The 20,019-nt window shown below is 37.1% G+C and overlaps 2 protein-coding genes across 3 annotated transcripts; one reads left to right on the top strand and one right to left on the bottom strand.

The window, feature by feature from the left end:
• Positions 1–371: 371 nt before the first annotated feature.
• LOC137744708 (alpha-L-arabinofuranosidase 1-like) lies at positions 372–10,263 on the top strand. 2 transcript variants are annotated; one of them, XM_068484493.1, is made up of 18 exons: positions 372–763; positions 1,206–1,412; positions 1,503–1,557; positions 2,311–2,522; positions 2,964–3,085; positions 3,192–3,345; positions 4,130–4,199; positions 4,992–5,137; positions 5,234–5,279; positions 5,372–5,424; positions 5,987–6,131; positions 6,374–6,492; positions 6,628–6,699; positions 6,779–6,882; positions 8,271–8,327; positions 8,456–8,654; positions 9,401–9,547; positions 9,688–10,263. In XM_068484493.1, exons 2-18 carry the CDS (start codon positions 1,239–1,241, stop codon positions 9,838–9,840), a joined length of 2,028 nt encoding a protein of 675 aa, XP_068340594.1. In that variant the 5' UTR covers positions 372–763; positions 1,206–1,238; the 3' UTR covers positions 9,841–10,263. The 2 variants fall into 2 exon arrangements, with proteins under 2 accessions (XP_068340594.1, XP_068340593.1); XM_068484492.1 differs by having other exon boundaries at positions 1,168–1,412.
• On the bottom strand, positions 10,123–17,960 carry LOC137744709 (aladin). The gene is made up of 14 exons (XM_068484494.1): positions 17,784–17,960; positions 17,627–17,682; positions 17,335–17,496; positions 16,600–16,714; positions 16,409–16,508; positions 16,121–16,300; positions 15,714–15,772; positions 13,580–13,667; positions 13,404–13,479; positions 12,886–12,985; positions 11,653–11,704; positions 10,673–10,810; positions 10,411–10,498; positions 10,123–10,262 (listed from the first exon to the last, which is right to left on the bottom strand). Exons 1-14 carry the CDS (start codon positions 17,839–17,841, stop codon positions 10,200–10,202), a joined length of 1,335 nt encoding a protein of 444 aa, XP_068340595.1. The 5' UTR covers positions 17,842–17,960; the 3' UTR covers positions 10,123–10,199.
• Positions 17,961–20,019: the final 2,059 nt, after the last annotated feature.

The following is a 20,019-nucleotide window of genomic DNA, read 5'->3' as shown; positions in this document are numbered from 1 at the left end:
GTGAATACACACCAAAATTTAGAATGATAAGCAAAAATGCATCCATATTATTTTCTCTCGGGTGGGACCGTGCTAGTGAGACACACAAGATTTCGAACAAGACTTGGCTGCTGAATTTTCAGCAGCCACTCCTCCTTACACTCAACATGTGTTCAAGTTTTGATTTTTTTAAAGGAAAAATTAATAAAAAAAAGTTTGAAAACTTTGAGTTTTAATGATAAGGATAAAATAAGGGGTAAAGTGAATAGTACCAAGATTGACTTTTTAGTGTAAAAATATGGTTTTTCATTAACGTGAACAGTACCGTGGACTTTTCGTTAAAATTCCTGTCTTTTAATCAAACCTTGGACAGTCTGGATTGGATGTAAGCAGAGTGGCTGCTCTTTGGTTTTGGTTTTGCTTGTAATCCACTTCCACTGCCACTTCCGCTTCCGCACATGGGCAGGGCAGCCACTGAGCCTGGCTAGCTTCATTGCTTGCTTGCTTTTGCTTGATGGCCTCTGCTTACGTGAAAGCAAGGCAAACCCCCTGATACTCCTCTCTCTCTCTCTCTCTCTCTCTCTATATATATATAGATATATATATATGTATAGCACCAGATAAGAAAACACAGACCAAGTCACCGAGTGAACACACTCTTCTTGGCACTTTTCTGCATGCCTCTTGGAAATATCGATTTTATAAACCAATCTTTCTTACTTTGATTGGAGCTTGGAGTCTTGGAGACCAACAGCAAGAAAAAAAGCGACAAGAGATTATTCAGGTAATTTGTTTGCAGAGTTTTTGAAATGAAATCCACCATCCTTGTGGGTATTCTGTTGGGTTTTTTTATTTTAATTTAAACAAAAATATATTTATATATAGACTAGTTTGAGTTGAATAAATCAATGGTTGTTGGAAGAAATTGTCCTTGATCAGTTCAGTTGGTCAACACTGCATTGCTGTTGCTTAATTCCTGTTAATTGTATTAGTTTGATTGGGCTTCTGTGTATAGTATAGCTGCATTGCCTTAATTATATCTAATTACCTGAATGCGAGCGCAGTGGCGTTCTAGGATTCATGTATCCGACCTCACTTAGTGGGATAAGGCTTTATTGTTGTTGTAAACGTGAAACACCATTTTGCACTTTCTGATTCTTGTTTCTTTCTGTTTAATTAATTGATCAGATGTAACTGAATTCTCTCGGTTATCGATACTTTATTAGGCTCTAGTCAGTATTGGGTGTGGAAAGTGAGCAATGGACTCTTGCAAATCCCCTCACATTGTTCTTCTGCTATATCTCTTGCTTTGCTTCTTCTATCATTGTTTTGCCATTGGAGTTGATACGGACCAGACAGCAAACCTGCTTGTCGATGCTTCCCAAGCATCCGCACGCCCAATATCTGACACGCTGTTTGGAATTTTCTTTGAGGTTCCATTGCTCATCTTTGGTTTCAGTTCCAACAATTTTAATTTAAAAATTGTGCAGAATTATCAGATTTCTAAAAATTGTTCACTGCAGGAGATTAATCACGCTGGTGCTGGCGGGGTGTGGGCTGAGCTTGTAAGCAACAGAGGTTACTTCCAAATTCTCTGAATTCCAGCTTAATATAAAAGTGAAATTATAGCAAATATAGGAAACTGTTCGCTCGTCAAACTGTCTAGCAACATAAGATGCTTATTATTCTGTTGCTAGGTTGTAAATGTAGACCATGATTAGGTTATTGCGGCATGAATGTGTGGTTCAAAATCAGTCTGGTGACATGAGCATCTTTTTGACTAGCAAGAGAGCATTGCCAAATTATATAGTCAGCTTCTTAGAAAGGATCCCCTCCTTGCAAGATGTCTCACAGCATTTGAACAGTCAAGCTCTGAGATATCTAGCGAGGACGAGATCCAGTCTGAAAATACAAGATTTTATGTGTCTGTCAGCTCACACTTCAATGTGCAATTAGAGATGGACTAGACTGTACTTCACGGAAGTCAATTTTCTTGTGTGAGTGTGGTTGGGGCACAATCGAGAATTTTTCTCCTTTTTTGTACGACACTGATTTCCACCTTTATCTATTTCACTGTCTGCATTGAATACGTACTACCAGATCCCTCTTTTTTTCAACCCTTCAATTTTTCACCATGTTGTCAGTTTTAAGTTTGTCGAAGTTTATGAATGGCTTTGAATTATTCAGTATGAGGTTACAAGTTTTTCGTTAGAATTATATCAAATGCAGAGTGTACTGTAGCTAAATATCAAATACTACATGAGCTATACCAGTTCGTTATGTTAACAGGCTGTTTTAAAGCTGGGTTTCTCAATAACTTTTTTCCCACAGGTTTTGAAGCTGGGGGACCTAACACTCCTTCTAACATTGATCCTTGGGCTATAATTGGGAATGAGTCCTCTTTGATTGTGTCAACAGACCGTTCATCATGCTTTGACCGCAATAAGGTTGCACTCCGAATGGAGGTGCTATGTGACAGCGAAGGCGCCAATAGCTGCCCTGCTGGGGGTGTTGGAATTTATAACCCTGGGTTCTGGGGCATGGTATGAACTTTTACACCTTGTCTGAATGGGTTCAGTTTTCCATATTTCTTTTTCCTTCCTTCCTATGCGTTGCAGTTCTCCCATTTAAAAGTTGTGAAAGTTTTCCCCTCTGTCCATTTGAGTGGGATTTTTTTGTTTTGCACACTAAAGTTATTCGCTGTAATGCCGAACTTTTGCAACCTACACACACACGTATGGAAATGTTGTCATGGCAGACTGGCTGGCAACATAAGCTGTGAATATGACCATACATAAAGCCGATTTTTGCCAGAATTTGTGGTCCATGTTCATCGTTTAGCAACATGGCCATTTTTATGGCAAGATAACTTTACTCCACACACAAGAATAATCACAGCCCCACAGACCCATATTTATATATTTTCTGTATTTGTTCCTTCTGGCTCTTTGGTACGGTCCTTTTATTTATGATTTTTTGTTCAGAATATAGAAAAGGGGAAGACCTACAGTGTTGCGCTTTATGTTCGTTCATCTGGATCAATCAATGTATCCCTATCACTGACGGGCTTAGATGGGTTGCAGAAACTTGCTGCTGCTAACATTATGTGCGCATCCTCTGTTCTGTTGATATTTTGCAATCAAATGTTCCTTACTAAAACAATTTTATTCTGAATTCAAGATTTAACTTTTGTATTTTCATTCCATATGCAGCGCTTCTGGTTCAGAAGTTTCAAACTGGACAAAATTCCAGATTCAAATGGAAGCCCAAGGAACAAATCCTAATTCAAGACTGCAATTGACAACAAATAGTAAAGGGGTGATATGGTTTGATCAAGTGTCGGCCATTCCCTTGGATACACATAAGGTACCTTTTTTCTCCCCGAATTCATGCATGCTTGTGGCTTGAGATTGTGTCATCTCACTTTTTAGATGTGTTTAATCACCTGATCCTTGTTTTTCGAGGTTAGTACAATTATGTGTACACACACACACACACACACACACACACACATATATTCTTGGGAATTGATTTTTGCACACCGCTTATTTTTAAGCCATTGGATTGAACAAGGGGAGAATATAGGACCCAAATTAAGAGGTGGATTCTGGTCAGGATTATGGGAAAATACATGAAGTTGTAGCCAAGACAAATGAAAATGAAATTTCTTGAGGCAATTAGCGAAAAAAATCCACATCAAATAAGTCATGAAAAGCTAATCTTGTCCACAATTCACCTCTTTATTCGTTGTCTGGTGGCTTGGGAGTCATGGAAAAAGTTGTGTGAGGAAGGAAATGTTAGTTAGGTGCGCCAGGTATCTGTGGTACTTTACTTGGAGAGAAAGAAATCCATTCTCTCTTGAGGTACTTTTAGTAATAAAATTATGTTCTTATAACTAAAGTAAGAAGCAGAATATTCTGGATTCTGGAATGTTATAAAAACATTTTATTGAAAAACAATCGAACTTAGATTTTACATTTTTCCTTTTTTCGGAAATTTGGTCATGTAATCTGGTGTTGCTCAAAGTTTATGCCCATGTATATTGATTTGCCAACTTTCGACATGCTTACTTGTAAAGAACTTATTGATATTCTGGTACATGCATTACTTATGTGTTGTTACTCATTAAGAATCAATTGATTTGGCTCAGGGACATGGATTTCGGAAGGACCTTGTCCAAATGTTGGCTGATTTAAAACCTCGGTTTTTCAGATTTCCAGGTAAATCAGGAATTACAACTTAATACTTGACTGCTGCTAAACTTGAGCTTTTCATATATAATTCTCCCTTGAAATATATGGAAGCTGAAATATGCAAGCTGTGGTGAGGCCATCTTGCCCTCACAGTTTTTAAAAAGAAACTTTTGTATATGTACTTATTTTGTGTTTCTATGTGGTTAATATTCCTAATTTTAGTTGATAAACAATTCATAATTTATACTATTGATATATGATTTAGTAGTGAATTTTCAAGGTTGGAAAGGATTAACAATCTGACAGAAATATATCGTTGATGAAGAAATAAACATGATGTATTTATTAGCTTATTACCTTGGAAATTAGTTACAATCATACTAAAAGGATGTATTTTCCATGAATAGCATGAAGTGAATGTCTATGCTATGGCAGGCGAATAGATGAACTTAGCTATGTACATTGAACATGTACATATGTATCTTTGTGTGTGTGTGTGTGTGTGTGTGTGTGTGATCGAAAAGTTACTATGCAACACTTCTCAAATTTAAAAACTTGTACTTATCAAATAGATTATTTTAAATGCTGATGTTTCTGTATGTATTTGGACATGAAATTTGTTTTCCTTATTCCGGAACCTTTGTGCTTGCTGTCCTGACCTCTTGGACAAAAAAAAAAATCTAGGGACACTTTTAAATTCCAATCAGTGCTAAAATCCTTGATTTTTAGGTTAATAGATAATTATGTAAGCCTTATATGTCCACTGTTTCCTCAGAATTCAACCTAATACACTTAGGTTTCATTTTTGTGTTCGGTTAGGTGGCTGTTTCGTCGAAGGTGAATGGTTACGAAATGCATTTCGTTGGAAAGAAACAATTGGACCCTGGGAAGAGAGACCTGGACACTTTGGTGATGTTTGGATGTACTGGACTGACGATGGACTTGGTTATTTTGAGTTTCTCCAAGTAGGTATCTTGTTGTTGTTGAGGAGTGATTGGGGATCCCAGTATAATGCTGGTACTGTATGTAAACCATTATTAAAAAAACTTTTGTTTCTGCAGCTATCAGAGGACCTTGGCGCATTGCCAATATGGGTGTTCAATAATGGTACACTTTTTCTCAACGCTTTGCCTGTACTTTCTATAATCATGTTTTTATGTTAATTTATATATGTCATTGTTAACTTTCTCAATTTGTAGGAATCAGTCACAATGATCAAGTTGATACTTCCAATGTCTTACCATTTGTACAGGTATGCCTGATAGCTGACCATTTCTCCGTAGATAATGGGTAACTGGCTTACTGTTACTAAAATTGATGTATCATTGAAGCAAATACATGTCGATGACACTTAAGTTTTTCAAAAAAATATGCTTAACCCGTGAAATCTATGACTTAGCTTTGTGTGCTTTGGTGTACAACACAAAAGATTTACCAAATATGGGTGTCAAGTGACTTCAGTGTTCTCAAAGCAAAACTTCATTATTCTCATTAGAGGATATGCACCGCTTAAAATGTAGTGTCTCTTCTGTAGCCAAGTTGGGTTGCTTTGGTGAGGGTAGGGTAGAGCTTCCAGCGGCAAATTGCCACTCGAGGAATACATCAAACATTGTGACAAACTGCAGTACGGTGCATTGGTCACTACTAGGAATCTCTGCATTAGGCTCTAACTTCTCAAACATAAAATAAATGGTTTTGGTGTCGATATCAAATTTATTGGATAACTTTTTTATAGAATTCTTAATCTTGTTATTATGCACGGTAGCTGATAAATCTCAAATTGATTGATTACCTTTCACATTTCTTGTTTATAGGAAGCTCTTGATGGTATTGAATTTGCTAGAGGCAGTCCTAATTCTACATGGGGTTCTCTTCGTGCTAAAATGGGACACCCAGAACCTTTTGACTTGAGATATGTTGCTATTGGGAATGAGGATTGCCAAAAAACGAACTACCTAGGTTTGTATATTTTGTAGTTCATGTTTCTTATTTAGAATATATACCTGATGTGGAATTTTGCTCTCGCAACACACGTTAACACCTGCTTGCATGTGACTGAGCCAATCATTTTTAACCCGTTGGACACGGGAAGAGGGACCTTGGATTTTCAATATTGTGATTCGATGTATCTAACATTCTTCTTTTTAAAATTTATTTTAACTCTCACCAAGACTTATGCTTTCCCTCTTTCTCTTGACCAGGAAATTACCTTAAGTTCTATAGTGCTATAAGAAAAGCCTATCCTGACATCAAGATGATTTCAAACTGTGACGGTTCTTCTCAAAAGTTGAATCATCCAGCTGATATGTATGATTTTCATGTAAGTATCATAACACCGCTACTTGTATTCCACTTGACAATAATCATCTTTACCATACAACGTATGGGGCCATTGAAGATTTGGCGACATGGATGACATTTGCGATAATACTCTTACCCTCTGTTTTTTGTTTAGATCTATACATCTTCCAGCGACTTGTTTTCTATGGCTAATCATTTTGATCACACATCACGTGATGGTCCCAAGGTAGTTCACAAGCCCTTGTATGATTTAACCTGCTCGAGTTCCTACCTATTTTTCTTTCTTATATTTCAATATGATCCAGGCTTTTGTGAGCGAGTATGCCGTGACTGGAAAAGATGCCGGAACAGGAAGTCTTCTAGCAGCATTAGCTGAAGCCGGATTTCTTATTGGACTGGAGAAAAACAGGTGTGTTGTACATCTACGCATAATTTTATATTCTACTACTTTATAATATGATATATTTGCAAATACAGTATTTCTTCTCAAAGAAGTTAATTTCGTTCCTGCATTTCTGCATGTCACAACCATGTAGTGTGTTACAACATCTGTGTGTGTAAGACCAGCTGCACATCTGTTTATTGTCAATCGAAGAGTTCTGTTATTCCCAATCCCATAGAAATATTACTAGACTAAAGATGGCCTGTGCTTGAAGGTGGTCCAGGAATCTGATAAAGAAAGATGGTATTCATTAAATAGTTCCTCTCAGCGGCATGGATTATTGAGTAAAGTTAAAGTTGGAGGTCTCCCGATATACTTGTAGCATAGGAATGCTTTGGCAATTAGAAATTCTAATGTTTTTTCGTTGTTCAGATTAGAAATTCGAGTGTGTAAACAAGAGTTCATCAGGATATTGGGGAGCTTTTATTATTTTAATGGATTGTAGCGATGAAGGCATCCAGATAATATCCATTTGTTACAGGTTGTCTTGATATTAACTCTAGCAGTAAATTGCATAATGAACTACTAAAATATGTAGAAATCGCAGTTTGTCATCATAATTTCACCTAATGCTATAGGCAAAGAGATAGGGGTGAGGATTGGAGTTTAGGAAGTACCAAAAAGTGAATGCTTTTGTTACCTTGGATCTATCTTGCAAAAGAACGGAGAATTGGATGGAGATCTCAACCATAGAATACAAGCTGGATGGATGAAGTGCAACGGGTGTGCTGTGCAACCATCGTATGCCAATAAAGCTTAAGGGAAAATTTTATAGGACGGCAATAAGGCCAACAATGCTTTATGGCATAGAATGTTGGGCAGTCAAGCATCAACATGGGCAAAAAATGAGTGTAGTGGAGATGAGAATGCTTCGTTGGATGTGTGGGCAGACAAGAAAGGACAAGATTAAGAATAAGGATATACAAGGTAAAGTAGGGGTGGCCGCAATTGAAGATAAGATGAGAGAAAATCAGTTAAGGTGGTTTGGACAAGTGAACTGAAAACCTACAGGTGCTCTAGTTAGAAAATGCAAATACGAGCTAGGGCCTCGGGGCAAAAGGGGTATTGGAAGACCTAGGAAAAGTTGGAAAGAGACTTTAAGAAAAGAAATGGAGTACTTGGAGCTAACAGGAAATTTGGCTCTCTGGGATTCATACAGCCAACCCCATTTAGCGGGATAGGCTTTGTTGTTGTTGTTGTTGTTGTGGTTTTTCAATACAGTGCCCTACCCTAAGTGTTTTCTTATGTACATGGGGATTCCGGGGTTGTCACCTTTACATCTAATTTTAGCAAAAATATTTCTATAATTGTTAAAATGGGCAGCTACTGAGTATTTTTTTTGTCTACGAATGCAGTGATGTTGTTGAGATGGCAAGTTATGCACCGCTCTTTGTCAATACCCATGACAGACGGTATACTTCTCTGCTCGTTCCTTTTGTCTAATTTCAATTTTATATATTAAGGTGGTTTTCAATGCTGTTTTCAAAAGAGGATCGATGCTGTTTAGTTATTACTAAATTGAAACTTGTCCGTCATCAAGGTGGAATCCGGATGCAATTGTCTTTGACTCCGCACAGCTTTACGGGACTCCTAGCTACTGGGTGCAAAGTCTTTTCAACGAATCTAGCGGAGCAACTATTTACAACACAACACTCCAAACAAATTCTTCTACTTCACTTCTTGCATCTGCAATTTCGTGGAAAAACTCAGAAAACGAGAATACTTACCTAAGAATAAAGGTATTATTTTCTTTTATGCTTAGTTGAGATCGGTCATCCAACCTTTTCTTTTTTCTATGAACAACTTATAACAGGTATTACTTATAACATGTCAATACCCTTAAAGTGTTTATAGCCATCTAATACGTAGTTGGATGGCCTAGAATGGAAACAAGCTCATTGATCACATTGTTCTTAAACTAGTATGTCGTTTGTTGCTTCAGAATAACGTATATTATACTTTATCTGGAGCAGTATACTCTTTATTTTCGTTATAAATACTGTCCATTCTCTTTGAATTTGATCCTTAATAATTTAGCCCGTAAGTGTTGTTCATTCCTAAACCCTAAACCCTCAATATTCTTCATTTTCTGCTCAATTTTGGAATTCCATACGTATCTTGTCTGAAGCAACTACATGTTTAAACTGTAGCTATAATAGGAATCTTTAAAAAATTATGAGTACGTCGAACATCCTCCAAGGAAAAGAAAATAAATTATGAAAAACCATATTGCTCAGGGCACGTCACTAATCCATCAACTTTTTCTTAGAGATGTTATATTTCTATAGCACAGTAGTGTCCTCATGCAAATGCATTAACATTTCTTGGAGAAGTGTCAATAGAGTGAATGGTCGTTTACGCAGTCATCCATTGTTTCTGTTTCGGCTTCTTTTTATCACCGAGTTGAAAAACGGTTTCTACCAATATGGTGCACGTCGTATTCTGTGACGTTTCATTAATTTGTGATGATTATTGCCTTGTGCAGGTTGTGAACTTGGGAACCAACACAGTGAATCTGAAGGTTTCTGTGAACGGTTTGGAGCCAAATTCTATTAGTCCATCTGGATCAACAAAAACAGTGCTTACATCAAACAACTTGATGGATGAGAATTCCTTCAATGAACCAAAGAAGGTAACTGAATCAACTTCGTATCGTTAATATTTTTCTTTCGTGTCCTAAACGGTTAAATTCGTGGGAACCAGTGTTGCCTGCATATTAGGATCAGAAATCAAGAAAGATGACAGTTCTGTGGGCAATGTAACTGAATGCAGGTGATACCGAAACGGAGCTTGCTGGAGTCGGCTGGTGAGGAAATGGAAGTTGTAATCTCTCCGCAGTCTTTCACCTCAATTGATTTGTTACTGGAATCAAGCCTTAACGTCGGGACGGATGGAGCGGATTCTCTCTTTGTTTCTTCTATGTAAAAGTTAGGGATGAACATTGTATCGTGTCAATTAAGTCAAGTAAAATAACCAGTTGCCAGTCCCAGTGTAATCGTAGGCAATAATCCAGTGTAATTATATGAAATAACCTCCCTAAAACAGCGTTTCTCAGTTGCGGCGGGCACGTATATTAATTTGTAAATGTTCTGCGCAGTTTGAATTGACAAAACCGGTTTCTGTAATTCATTGTTGGAACCCTTAAATAACCTAATCATACCTTACAATAAACTTCCCTTTCAACATTGAAAAAAAAAAGTGAACTGAAATGCTTCGTCGAACGGTATTCAACTTCACAATATAAGCTACAAAGTCTCGTCACTGGAAACTCGGGCGGTAACAAACTAGGGAAGAACATGGGAACGAAATATGAGAGGGTAGGTACAGCATAATCCACTACTCCAACACTGCAAAAGTAAAAGCACTCGTTAGTCTAAAATTTCTTCATTTATTTTCGAGAAATCGATACAGAGATACTTAAATGGATTATAGGCAAGGGTTCCAAGTACATGGGGGTAAAGCATACAACATTTGAGTACTAGGACTCAGACTTACCACAAAAAGCAATGGTCCCTGTTTAAACTTGTCATGAAATGAAAACGCCACTGGTTTTGGATTGTCTCCGGGACCTCTAATAAACCCACTGAATTCACATCATGGTAAATCGTTAGTAACACAAGGATTGATATCCCGTTTTTCAGCAAAATTAATTCAATGAACGTGTATGGACAGAAAAAATTCATCATTCAGCCAATGTTTTAGAGAAAGAAAAAAAGTATGGTAACTACAATACAAACAATAAGAATAATCAACTCACATCAATGATGCAGATATTAGAGGGGTCCTCCTAACATCGTAAATGGCAATAAGACCCCAGTATAAGTCACCGCCATCTTTAAAAGATATAGCCAGTCGCTCTCCTGAAGCATCCCAAGCTATCTTCTCAATGCCTTGACTGAAGGAGATAACAACAAATCAGAACTGTTTTGGACAAACATTACAATGTGCAAGGGTTAATAAATTGAGAATATCTACCCCGATGTTTATTGCAATGCAACTATAATGTGAAATAATAAACCGTAAAGCTTTTCTGAAATTATTAGTTTGAGGACTGTTTAGTCCAATCAAATATTCAATCCTCATAAAGAATGTTTAATCTCTTGTCCAAACTGAAACAGAAAGTCCAGGCAGGAACATAATACGAAGGAAAGAAGAGCGGAAGGATGACCTTAAATCTATTCATTTACATATCAGGCAATATGAATAGCATAACCATGTCTACTTTAGTAACTACTTCTTTTCTTTCCTTTTCATTTTTTTGACCTTTTCATTTGTTTTCAGACGGCAATAGTAGCAAATGCATTGTCTTTGCGTACAGGAGTACATGGCAGCACAAAGCACCGTGACCACATGGTGAGGGACGGTAAACATGATGGGTGAATGACAAAGTAAGATTTAATGCAGTAAGCATTATAAGCACTCCGAAACAGAAATGTTGAAAACCTGACTTCACCTCTGACTACCTAATTAAGGCAGCTGGCCCTCTTACTAGACATTTCAGGAATTAAGAAAATTAATGGGTACCATAAAATATTAAAAAAAAGAAAAAAAAAAAAAAAAAAAAAGTCTCAAATTAACTCGATTACAACATCCAGCTTATCAAGAAATAATGCGAATAAAATTGTCTTTTCCAATCAACTCATGAAGACAGCCCATTAAATGATATGTCGTTGATCAAACACTCATAAAGCAATCCAAATAGTGAAAAATAAACAATAAAAATGAATTAATGTATACCTATTTGTTAAGGACATCATCTCTGGTAGTTCAACAGGTAATAAGTGCGCATCTGCAAAATTCAAACATCACTTTACCAGTGAGATTCAGAAATAAAATTCAAGCATCACTTCAACAGGTAATAAGTGCGCATGTCAAAAACTGTTATTTGTCATGACACTGTTGACATTTGTTTCAAAATCGAATTTCACAAGTTCTTTTTCCTCATGACAACCATCACATTACCAATCTGTCAAAAGGAACACAGTCTACATGAAAATGCTTCTTTAACAAAATAAGTCAATATTAGCTCCCAAGGTTACACTGCTCCCACTAAGCAAGGAAATGTATTCAGAGAATTTTTATTCTTTTGAAATAAAGAAATCCTCATATTGAGGGATATCACGGTGCAGATTGGGCAGGTTCTCCAACAAAGAGAAAATCACGAGCCTACACACTAAAGTGGCATCAGAAAAGGTTTTGACTCATTTATCCCACTGAAAAGTATTTTGTTGACATCTTCACTAGGCATATCACAAGATTCATTCTACTTGCACCAAGCTGAGAGTCAGGTTCTATGCTCAAACTTCAGGAGTGTTGTTAACGTAGGAAATTATAACTAAATTGCTTGATTTACGCTCCTGATTTCTTAAGTTAAAAGTCATTGTAATTGCTTGTTAGCTTAATTTACGGGTTGAAATTCTACAGCAGATTTTCAGAGAGATTTGATCCTATATTTTTTTTAATAGCTCGTGAATTCCATTCATTGCAATACAATAAATAGATTGTTCTCCCTTTCTGAAGTTTTCTTTTTCAAGAGAGAATCTGAGATCATAAAGACAAATGCAATTTTCAATCTTTGGATGTCTTAATAACACTAGACAATACCCAAGTACTACCTCAAGTACTATAGATATCAGTTTAAGATTAAAAACTTCCTCCAAAGCACTAAACTATTGTTGCTAAGCTTTTTTCTCAAATTTCATATTCTATATCCACAGTTTTGCCTGCTTTCCGAGATTTCTCGAACTGTTTTCCACTAGAAAGAGGACAACCTTAATTATGATTCAAAACATCTTATATGTTAACTTATTATTCAAAATATCTTATATGCCTGTTGTTAGGTTTCCAACAATGTTTTCATGTCGATAAGTTGAAGAATAAAAAAAAAAAAAAAAAAAGACAATAAATAGGGATAAAAAGGCAATAGATGTTCAATGCACTCAAACATAACTTTCATCTAAGCTCACATACCAAGTGATGGAGGCTTTGAAGCAAAGTGAATTGAACCCATGGTTGAAGATTTAGAGAAAGCGAGAAGTATCATACGCCCATCAGGATCCCATGATGCTCCCTAGTATAACAAGACACAATGAGTATAAGTATAAATAAAAAAGCAAAAACTTCAACCAATAAAGTACTTTCGGTTATGGAAATGTGCCATTAAATGCGATTCAAGAGTAAGTAATTAGTTATACGGAAGAGAGAGAGAGAGAGGTGCAAAAGGTGGGGGTAGCCTAAACTTAAAAAATCTTGCAAGGAATTTGAACTGAACACTACAGAATTTCTATGCAGCACAAAATGGACGAAAAATAAAATAAAATAAAACAGGAGAAAAGAAAAGAAAATACAGAATAATGGCCCATAGGCTGAGACCTCAATCATCAAAATGTTTTTATAGCAGTATGTAAGGGTCATCAATTTAGAAAAAAGAAAATCAAGACAAAAAATTGTGTGCAACAACAAATTAGTTAGATGTCAATTTTGTTTACCTTGACGAAGCCACTAGTTGAAGACCATGGTTCAGATGTCCATGTGTTTGTCTCCCAAAGATAAAATGTTCCATCACTGAAAAAGAATAGAATGATCATCTTGTTCATCCAAAACTGCCCATTTTCAACTAAGATTAAGAAATATAAAAGTGCAACTGGTCAAATGATGAAAGTACAATTTTGCCGAAAAAAAGTAATCCCCAGTTGGCGACCACTTCAGCATTGAAATGCCACCTAGTCCTCGTCTAATAGGTGTCCCAAGCCCTGAGAAACCAGGTAAGGAAATGAAATCATAAGTTTCAAAATAAGAGTGTACTTTTTCTGCTTCAAGAAATAAAACCATCTTATCACTAATCAGAAAAAATTTAAAATTTAAAATAATAGATCCTGGCTAGAGTGGTTGGGGGCAGAGAAAGATCCATAAATATTCACTAAGTAATGCCAGTCCGCTCGACCATAAGCCGCTTTTAGAAGGCACTTCCTATAATGTTTTGTAAAAGCACCAAAAACACAGCATAAGCACAAGAAAAAGAACCTAGGCAATATACCAAATAATTCATTCCTTTTTTAAAAGAAAAGCAAATGCCAGCTTTTAAAAGCAGTATCAAATGAAGTCTTTGCCTTTTGTTGTTTTTGCCCAATCTTCTGAGTATCTACCAAATCATTCATTGAAAAGGATTCATTAGTAGTTTACTAACCAGTCTTCCTTTTGTCAGTTCTCCATCAGTATATGCAACTTTTTTACGATTAAGTCGCAAATACTTGAGGTTTAAGTTGAGTAAAAGTAAACCAGATCAAGTTATTTTGACAGAAAAACAAAATCAATAAATTAGCTACAATCTGTCCCTTTACAGCATGGATGTTTTAACTTGAGTGTGTGTGTGTGTGTGTGTTGTTAAGAAAGAGACAATTTAAAGCTAACAAACAAGAAAAAACTACAAAGAGTGTGTTGTCAAGAAGACGACAACAACAACAAAGCCTAATCCCAACATTCAATGAAGCATTCTCATCTTCACTACACTCATTTTTTGCATGTGTTGATGCTTGACCGCCCAACATTCCTGCCATAAAGCACTGATGGCCTTATTTCCATCCTATAAAATTTTCCCTTGAGCTTTAGTGGCATAAAATGGTCGCACAACACACTAGATGCACTCTTCCACTCATCCATCCAGCTTGAATTCTGTTGTCAAGAAGACCACTACAGAAAAACAAAAAGAAAAGCCAGCAAAGAAACAACAGAACAAAAAGACTCTCCCAGGGCAGAACAAAAACAGATAGCTGAGATAGATCAACCACCGAACTCATTGGATAGACAGCCCATAGCATGGACCAAAACTGAATTTTTTCTTAAGGCTCCTTACCCAACTTATTTTCATATCACTGAACAGCTTATGCCAACATAACGTCAAAGGGAAATGATGGAAAGTATAAACAACCAATTCCATATTCTTCTTACATATTAGCACACCAATTGGGGACAAAATAGAATTTGGCCTTCTTCTTTGGACCATGTCACAAGTATTCACCTTATTGTGAGCCACAAGCCAAGACAGAATATTAACCCTAGAAAGAGCTCTAGACTTCCTGATCAAACCATAGGAATGAAACGAGGCGCTGAGCCTGAATTACAAAATTCGGAGAAATAAGACGTGCTGGGAATCTAGTGAATCAATCCTTGAGAGTGAATGGCAACATTTTCGGGAACATCCAATACAGAAGATGACTCTTCCACCCAAGCCTCATTCAAGTTTCTCCTCAAACCAAAAGTCCAGTTCCTCAAACTACTAGAATAGTCGACGATGCTAAAAATGTCTTTATTAGGAAACCTGGGCATATTTTCAAGCCTGAGAAACAGAACATTCAGAACATTTCCCCAACCACACGTCTTCCCAAAACTTATTTCTTCCTCCGTTTCCTGAAACAAACTGGGAGCAGCGTGAGAAAGGAGCATGCCTGTGGGAAATATCTTTCCATGGGTTATGACTCGAGCCATGTACCATAATCGCACCACTTTAACATGAATCCTTTATTGAAGTTTCAATACAATGAAAGAATAAAGATGGTGGAAGGGTCAAAGGAGTATCTATCACTTATCACTAATAATTCTAGAATGGTTGTTGTAATGTAGTAACTAACGTGCTAAAGATGATTAATGAAACAATAAATAACACAGAAAACACACAACAATTTCATGTAATAGCCAACAAAGTCATTCAGAAAACTTGAGAACACTTTTGACGGTGAGCATCCAAAAGAGAACACATAGAATGTTAGTAGCAATCAAAGCGGGTGATATATGATGAATACCTTGAGAAACATCCCATATGGTAAATGATGAGCTCTCATAAGAACCAGATGCCAAATATGTAGGTACACATCAAGGAAATCTCATATAGCACAACTGAACGAAGTAAGTGTGAAATTAATCTGAAAATAAAGGCTCTTTTCCTGCTTGAGAATATCCCTATGTATAAAATGAAAATTGATGCCACAACATAATACCGTAGAAAAAGTAATTTTTTTTTTTTGTGGAAAATGGCAATACAATGCAAAAGGAAAACAAAAATATAAAGTTTTGTCAAAACATTTGATAAAGTTTGCAGATATGGATGACAGTGATAAATTGCATGAAAGCCTCCATATTCATGTAATGTAGTGTAGAGTCTCCAAAGTTTAACCACAATTGAAAATCAGAACAGAGATTGTTTGGATATCTTCCATCAGGACTCCATGACAACGCACTAATCTGTTCCTCATTATGAGTTCGAAGAAAATCCACCAAAGTATATCGAATTCCAGAACCTCTGGAGAGAGTGCCCAGGAAGGAAGAAGACCCAGATCTGATAGATGCTGCACTTCCCGGGAAAGAAGCAGCCCAAATGCAAATTCCACCTCTGAAATCAAACACATGCAACGAGAGAAATTCAGTCTTACAACTTACAGCCTGTCTAAATATATAAAATGTAGATATAGATCTTGAGCAGCAAAATTGAGGTACTTGCTTGCATGCTACAGCAAGTTGTCTCCCACTGTTTGGCCTCCACTCAAGTACTTTGACCTCTCTCTGGGATTCATTGGCCAAAATGCATGGCTCCTTCCCTTCTGTTAAAGTATAAATTGCATTGGCAAGCCAACAAAATTACCAGACAAAAAACTTAAATAATTGAAAGCAGTAAATAGTTAAGCATCTAACCTAAATCCTCGAAATCACGAATTATAACTTGATTGGGGCCAGATATAAGTGCTACGACATGTTTATGTTGGTGCCAGCTCACACCTTGAAGATCAACTTCTGGTAATAAATTTACCTGCAAGTTAAGTAAGGATGTTTAAGAAGCCTTTATCACTTCCTCAATAACAAGTCTTTTTTAAATTGCTTCACAAATGTTGTCTCTCATATTATGCTTATTGCTATCCAAGGGTTAAAGTCATGTCTTTGGCCCATCCTACAAGCCTTCTAATGTACCGATAACACAATGTATTCGTAGTTGTAGCACCAACTCTATGAATTTATGATACGGTTAAGGCAAGGAATTTCAACATTTACTTATCAGGTGTCTGGATAATTAGGGTCAACTTGTAATTCAATGGTCACATCAACATTCAATGAATTTTTACGAGGACATGTCTTAACACCAACGGAAACCTGGACAGTGGCACTAAATGAAATCCCAATTTAAAATATACTGGATACCACACTTGGATTATTTGCAAGTCTTGCCCAATAATTCTCATGCTCAAGATGATACATGCAGTGTTATTGAGATAACCCCTAACTCGATTCCCACAGTAATCACTCAGCCCAAAGGAACATACACTAATTCAACAACCATTCATGCAATGTAGCTGCAATTCTGTTATATCATTGAAAAAACAGTTTAAAATTAATTGGGTAATTAGTAAATGTAGAAAAGAAAATGTATCATACATGATTAGGGCGGAAGAGAGGAGTGAGGTTAATAATCCCCTGCAAATTTTTTAGAAATCCCCTTGTTGGAGATGCGGTTACAACCTGCTCGGCATCATAGTCGGGACTAGGGGGCTGCACCAGCTGATCCGATTGAAACGGAAGTGGGCTGAATACCATTCCCTGCACACCGAGAAACTCCAATGTCACATCAACGGCCAATGTATACGACCCACCCAACATAAATTAAATAGATACATATGTGTATATAGAGAGAGAGAGAGAGAGAGAGAGAATTTGTAGGTTTACTAACAAGAATCTTTCCATAAGTGTCCTTGGCTACATCGTCCGAGAGGCTCTCAGCAGTGACTGCAGATAGTTATGCAGCAATATCAGTATGTGTGTGTGTGTGTGTGTGTGTGTGTGTGTGTGTGTGTGTAGAGAGGTGTAGAGAGAGAGATGGTACTGACTGAGGTCGCGATTGATTTCGCAAATGGTGACAGAACCGGGATGAGGAAAGGAAGGCATTCGTGGTCCTCTTGGAGGAGATGAGCAGTAGAGTAGGGTTTTGCCCTCTTTCGATTCCTCTGAAATGCTTAACCCCTAAATTGCAATGGCCACTATCTTTTTCTGCCCTCCCGCTCAATCCACCTCGTCATGGTTTGGTTTTGATTCCATTTTACCCTAAGGTCAAATTCAACCGAAAACTGGCCAAATAGCTCGTTTAAACCTTCTGTCTCTTTGGTTGCGTTTGATACGCGGGACGGAACGGAACAGAGTGGGACGAGGCGTTCCGTCCCACGTTTGGTGCGCCTAAAATGAGTGGAACGCGCTGTTCCACGGAACAAGTTTTGGATGATTTTTTGTTCCACACCCCCACCCTGGAACGGGTTGTTCCATGTATGTGGTACAGAAATTTCCAAAATTTTAAGACAAAAATGCCCCTTGTCATTTTCAAAATTTACATCAAAAATCATATAACAAACCCTAAAAACTATCCCTCTTCTTCTCAGCCGTTGTGTTCCTCCCTCTGCATCTTCCCTTTCCTCCTCATCTTCTTCCCTGTAGCCTCTTCACCTCTGCATCTTCCGTGTAGCAGCTCTGCGAACCTTCCTCCTCATCCTCTTCCATAGCATCTTCAGCTCTGCATCTCCGTTCTAGGTTCGATCTGTTTTCGTGTAGCTCTCGGTCTCTCTTTCTTCGATTGTTCAAATGTTTTTTATTTGTTCTCTGTTTATGTATTTGTTCTCTGTTTATTTGTTCTCTTTTTATTTGTTCTCTGTTTGTGTTTGTATTTTGTATCAACTAGAGTGCAGCTAAATACTAACTGATCTTTCGAAAAAATAAAATAAAAAATAGCGATTTCTCATCTGGGGCCAGCGAATACTAACTGATCTTTCGGGCACTTGGCCACAAGGAACCAGGCCTAGTTTTTTTTGGCGATTTCACATCTGGGTCTGGTACATTTTTTTCTTTGGTTTCTGTTTCCGCTTTCAATCTGTCTTTCTGGACAGTCAGTTTGGTCAATTTGGTGTTTCTTGGATGCCTTCGTGTTCTTGATTGTTGAGTTGTATGGTTCTGATTTTGTTTCTTGAGTAAATACATATCAATCTGTAATTTGTATTTTGTGAAATGGGAAAAAAAAGGGGATTTCTGGGCATCAGGGTTTTGGTACTTTGATCTGATTTAGGTTTTCTCCTTTGAGGTGCTTTTCTTGCTTTCTGGGCAACAGGGTTGTTGTTCCTGTGGGTGTTTGCTTGAAAGATAAAGCTTTCTCCTTTCTATCTCATAGGAAAGGTAAGCAATTTGGGTTTTGTTGACTTTATCATATTTGTATGGATATTGATTTGAAGTGAGTGAGCTGGTTTTGTTAATGGCTTTAGGTCTTAGTGGATTTCAGGATTTAGTTGTTCATCGCTCGTGTTTTAGAGGTTTCAAAAGTTATAATAGGCTAGCTTTTGCACTTCTCTTGACTTTTTGTCGTCTTCGTTCGTTGAACGCGCTGTCGTGTTTGTCTTAAGTTTTAGCTTGAAGTAATCATGCCTGTAATTGGATTGTAATGACTAATGATTTTTATCTTTGTGAACATTTCTTTCAAACATATCTTGTTTCCAGACCTGTATTGATTTATATTTTTGTAAATATAGCAATTGGAGAAAAACAGGCCCAATCTCGTTTGCAGCTTTCCAAACCATTGATCCCCTAACTGACACTCAGACAACCCTTAGAAAGCCAAAACAGTTTCGTGATGTCATGCTCAAATCATCTGAACTATGCCTTTATCAGGAAACTAAGTGGTCTGCTTTAGTTTTGCAAAGGAAAGTTAGGAAATGAGAATGTAGAAAAAATAGGGTACACGAAAAAATGAGGGGAGAGGACTTAATTGTTGCAGGCTATAAGTAACGGCATTCCCCGTTAAGATAACAGGATTCAAGCCTGCTTGTGTGTACGTGCTTGTTATAGGTAGATGTAGATGTGAAGGTGCCTAAGGAACCGCCCTAATGTTTGAAATCAAGTCAAACTTGATCTGTGAAGTTAGGGGAGAAGACTTTAGTTGTAATTGTAAGGGACATATACAGGATTGGATTGATAGTTATGAGGAATTTATGCTGCACAATGCTTTATGGAGGTAATGTCATATCCAATATAATCATATTACTTTGGAACCTTCATAATCAATCAAACTATATTGTTTGATTGATTGGC

This window comes from Pyrus communis, chromosome 9 (genome assembly GCF_963583255.1).
Source record: "Pyrus communis chromosome 9, drPyrComm1.1, whole genome shotgun sequence".
NCBI classification, from domain to species: domain Eukaryota; kingdom Viridiplantae; phylum Streptophyta; class Magnoliopsida; order Rosales; family Rosaceae; genus Pyrus; species Pyrus communis.
Note: the sequence above shows the minus strand (reverse complement) of the source record. Positions and strands in the feature narration are given on the sequence as shown.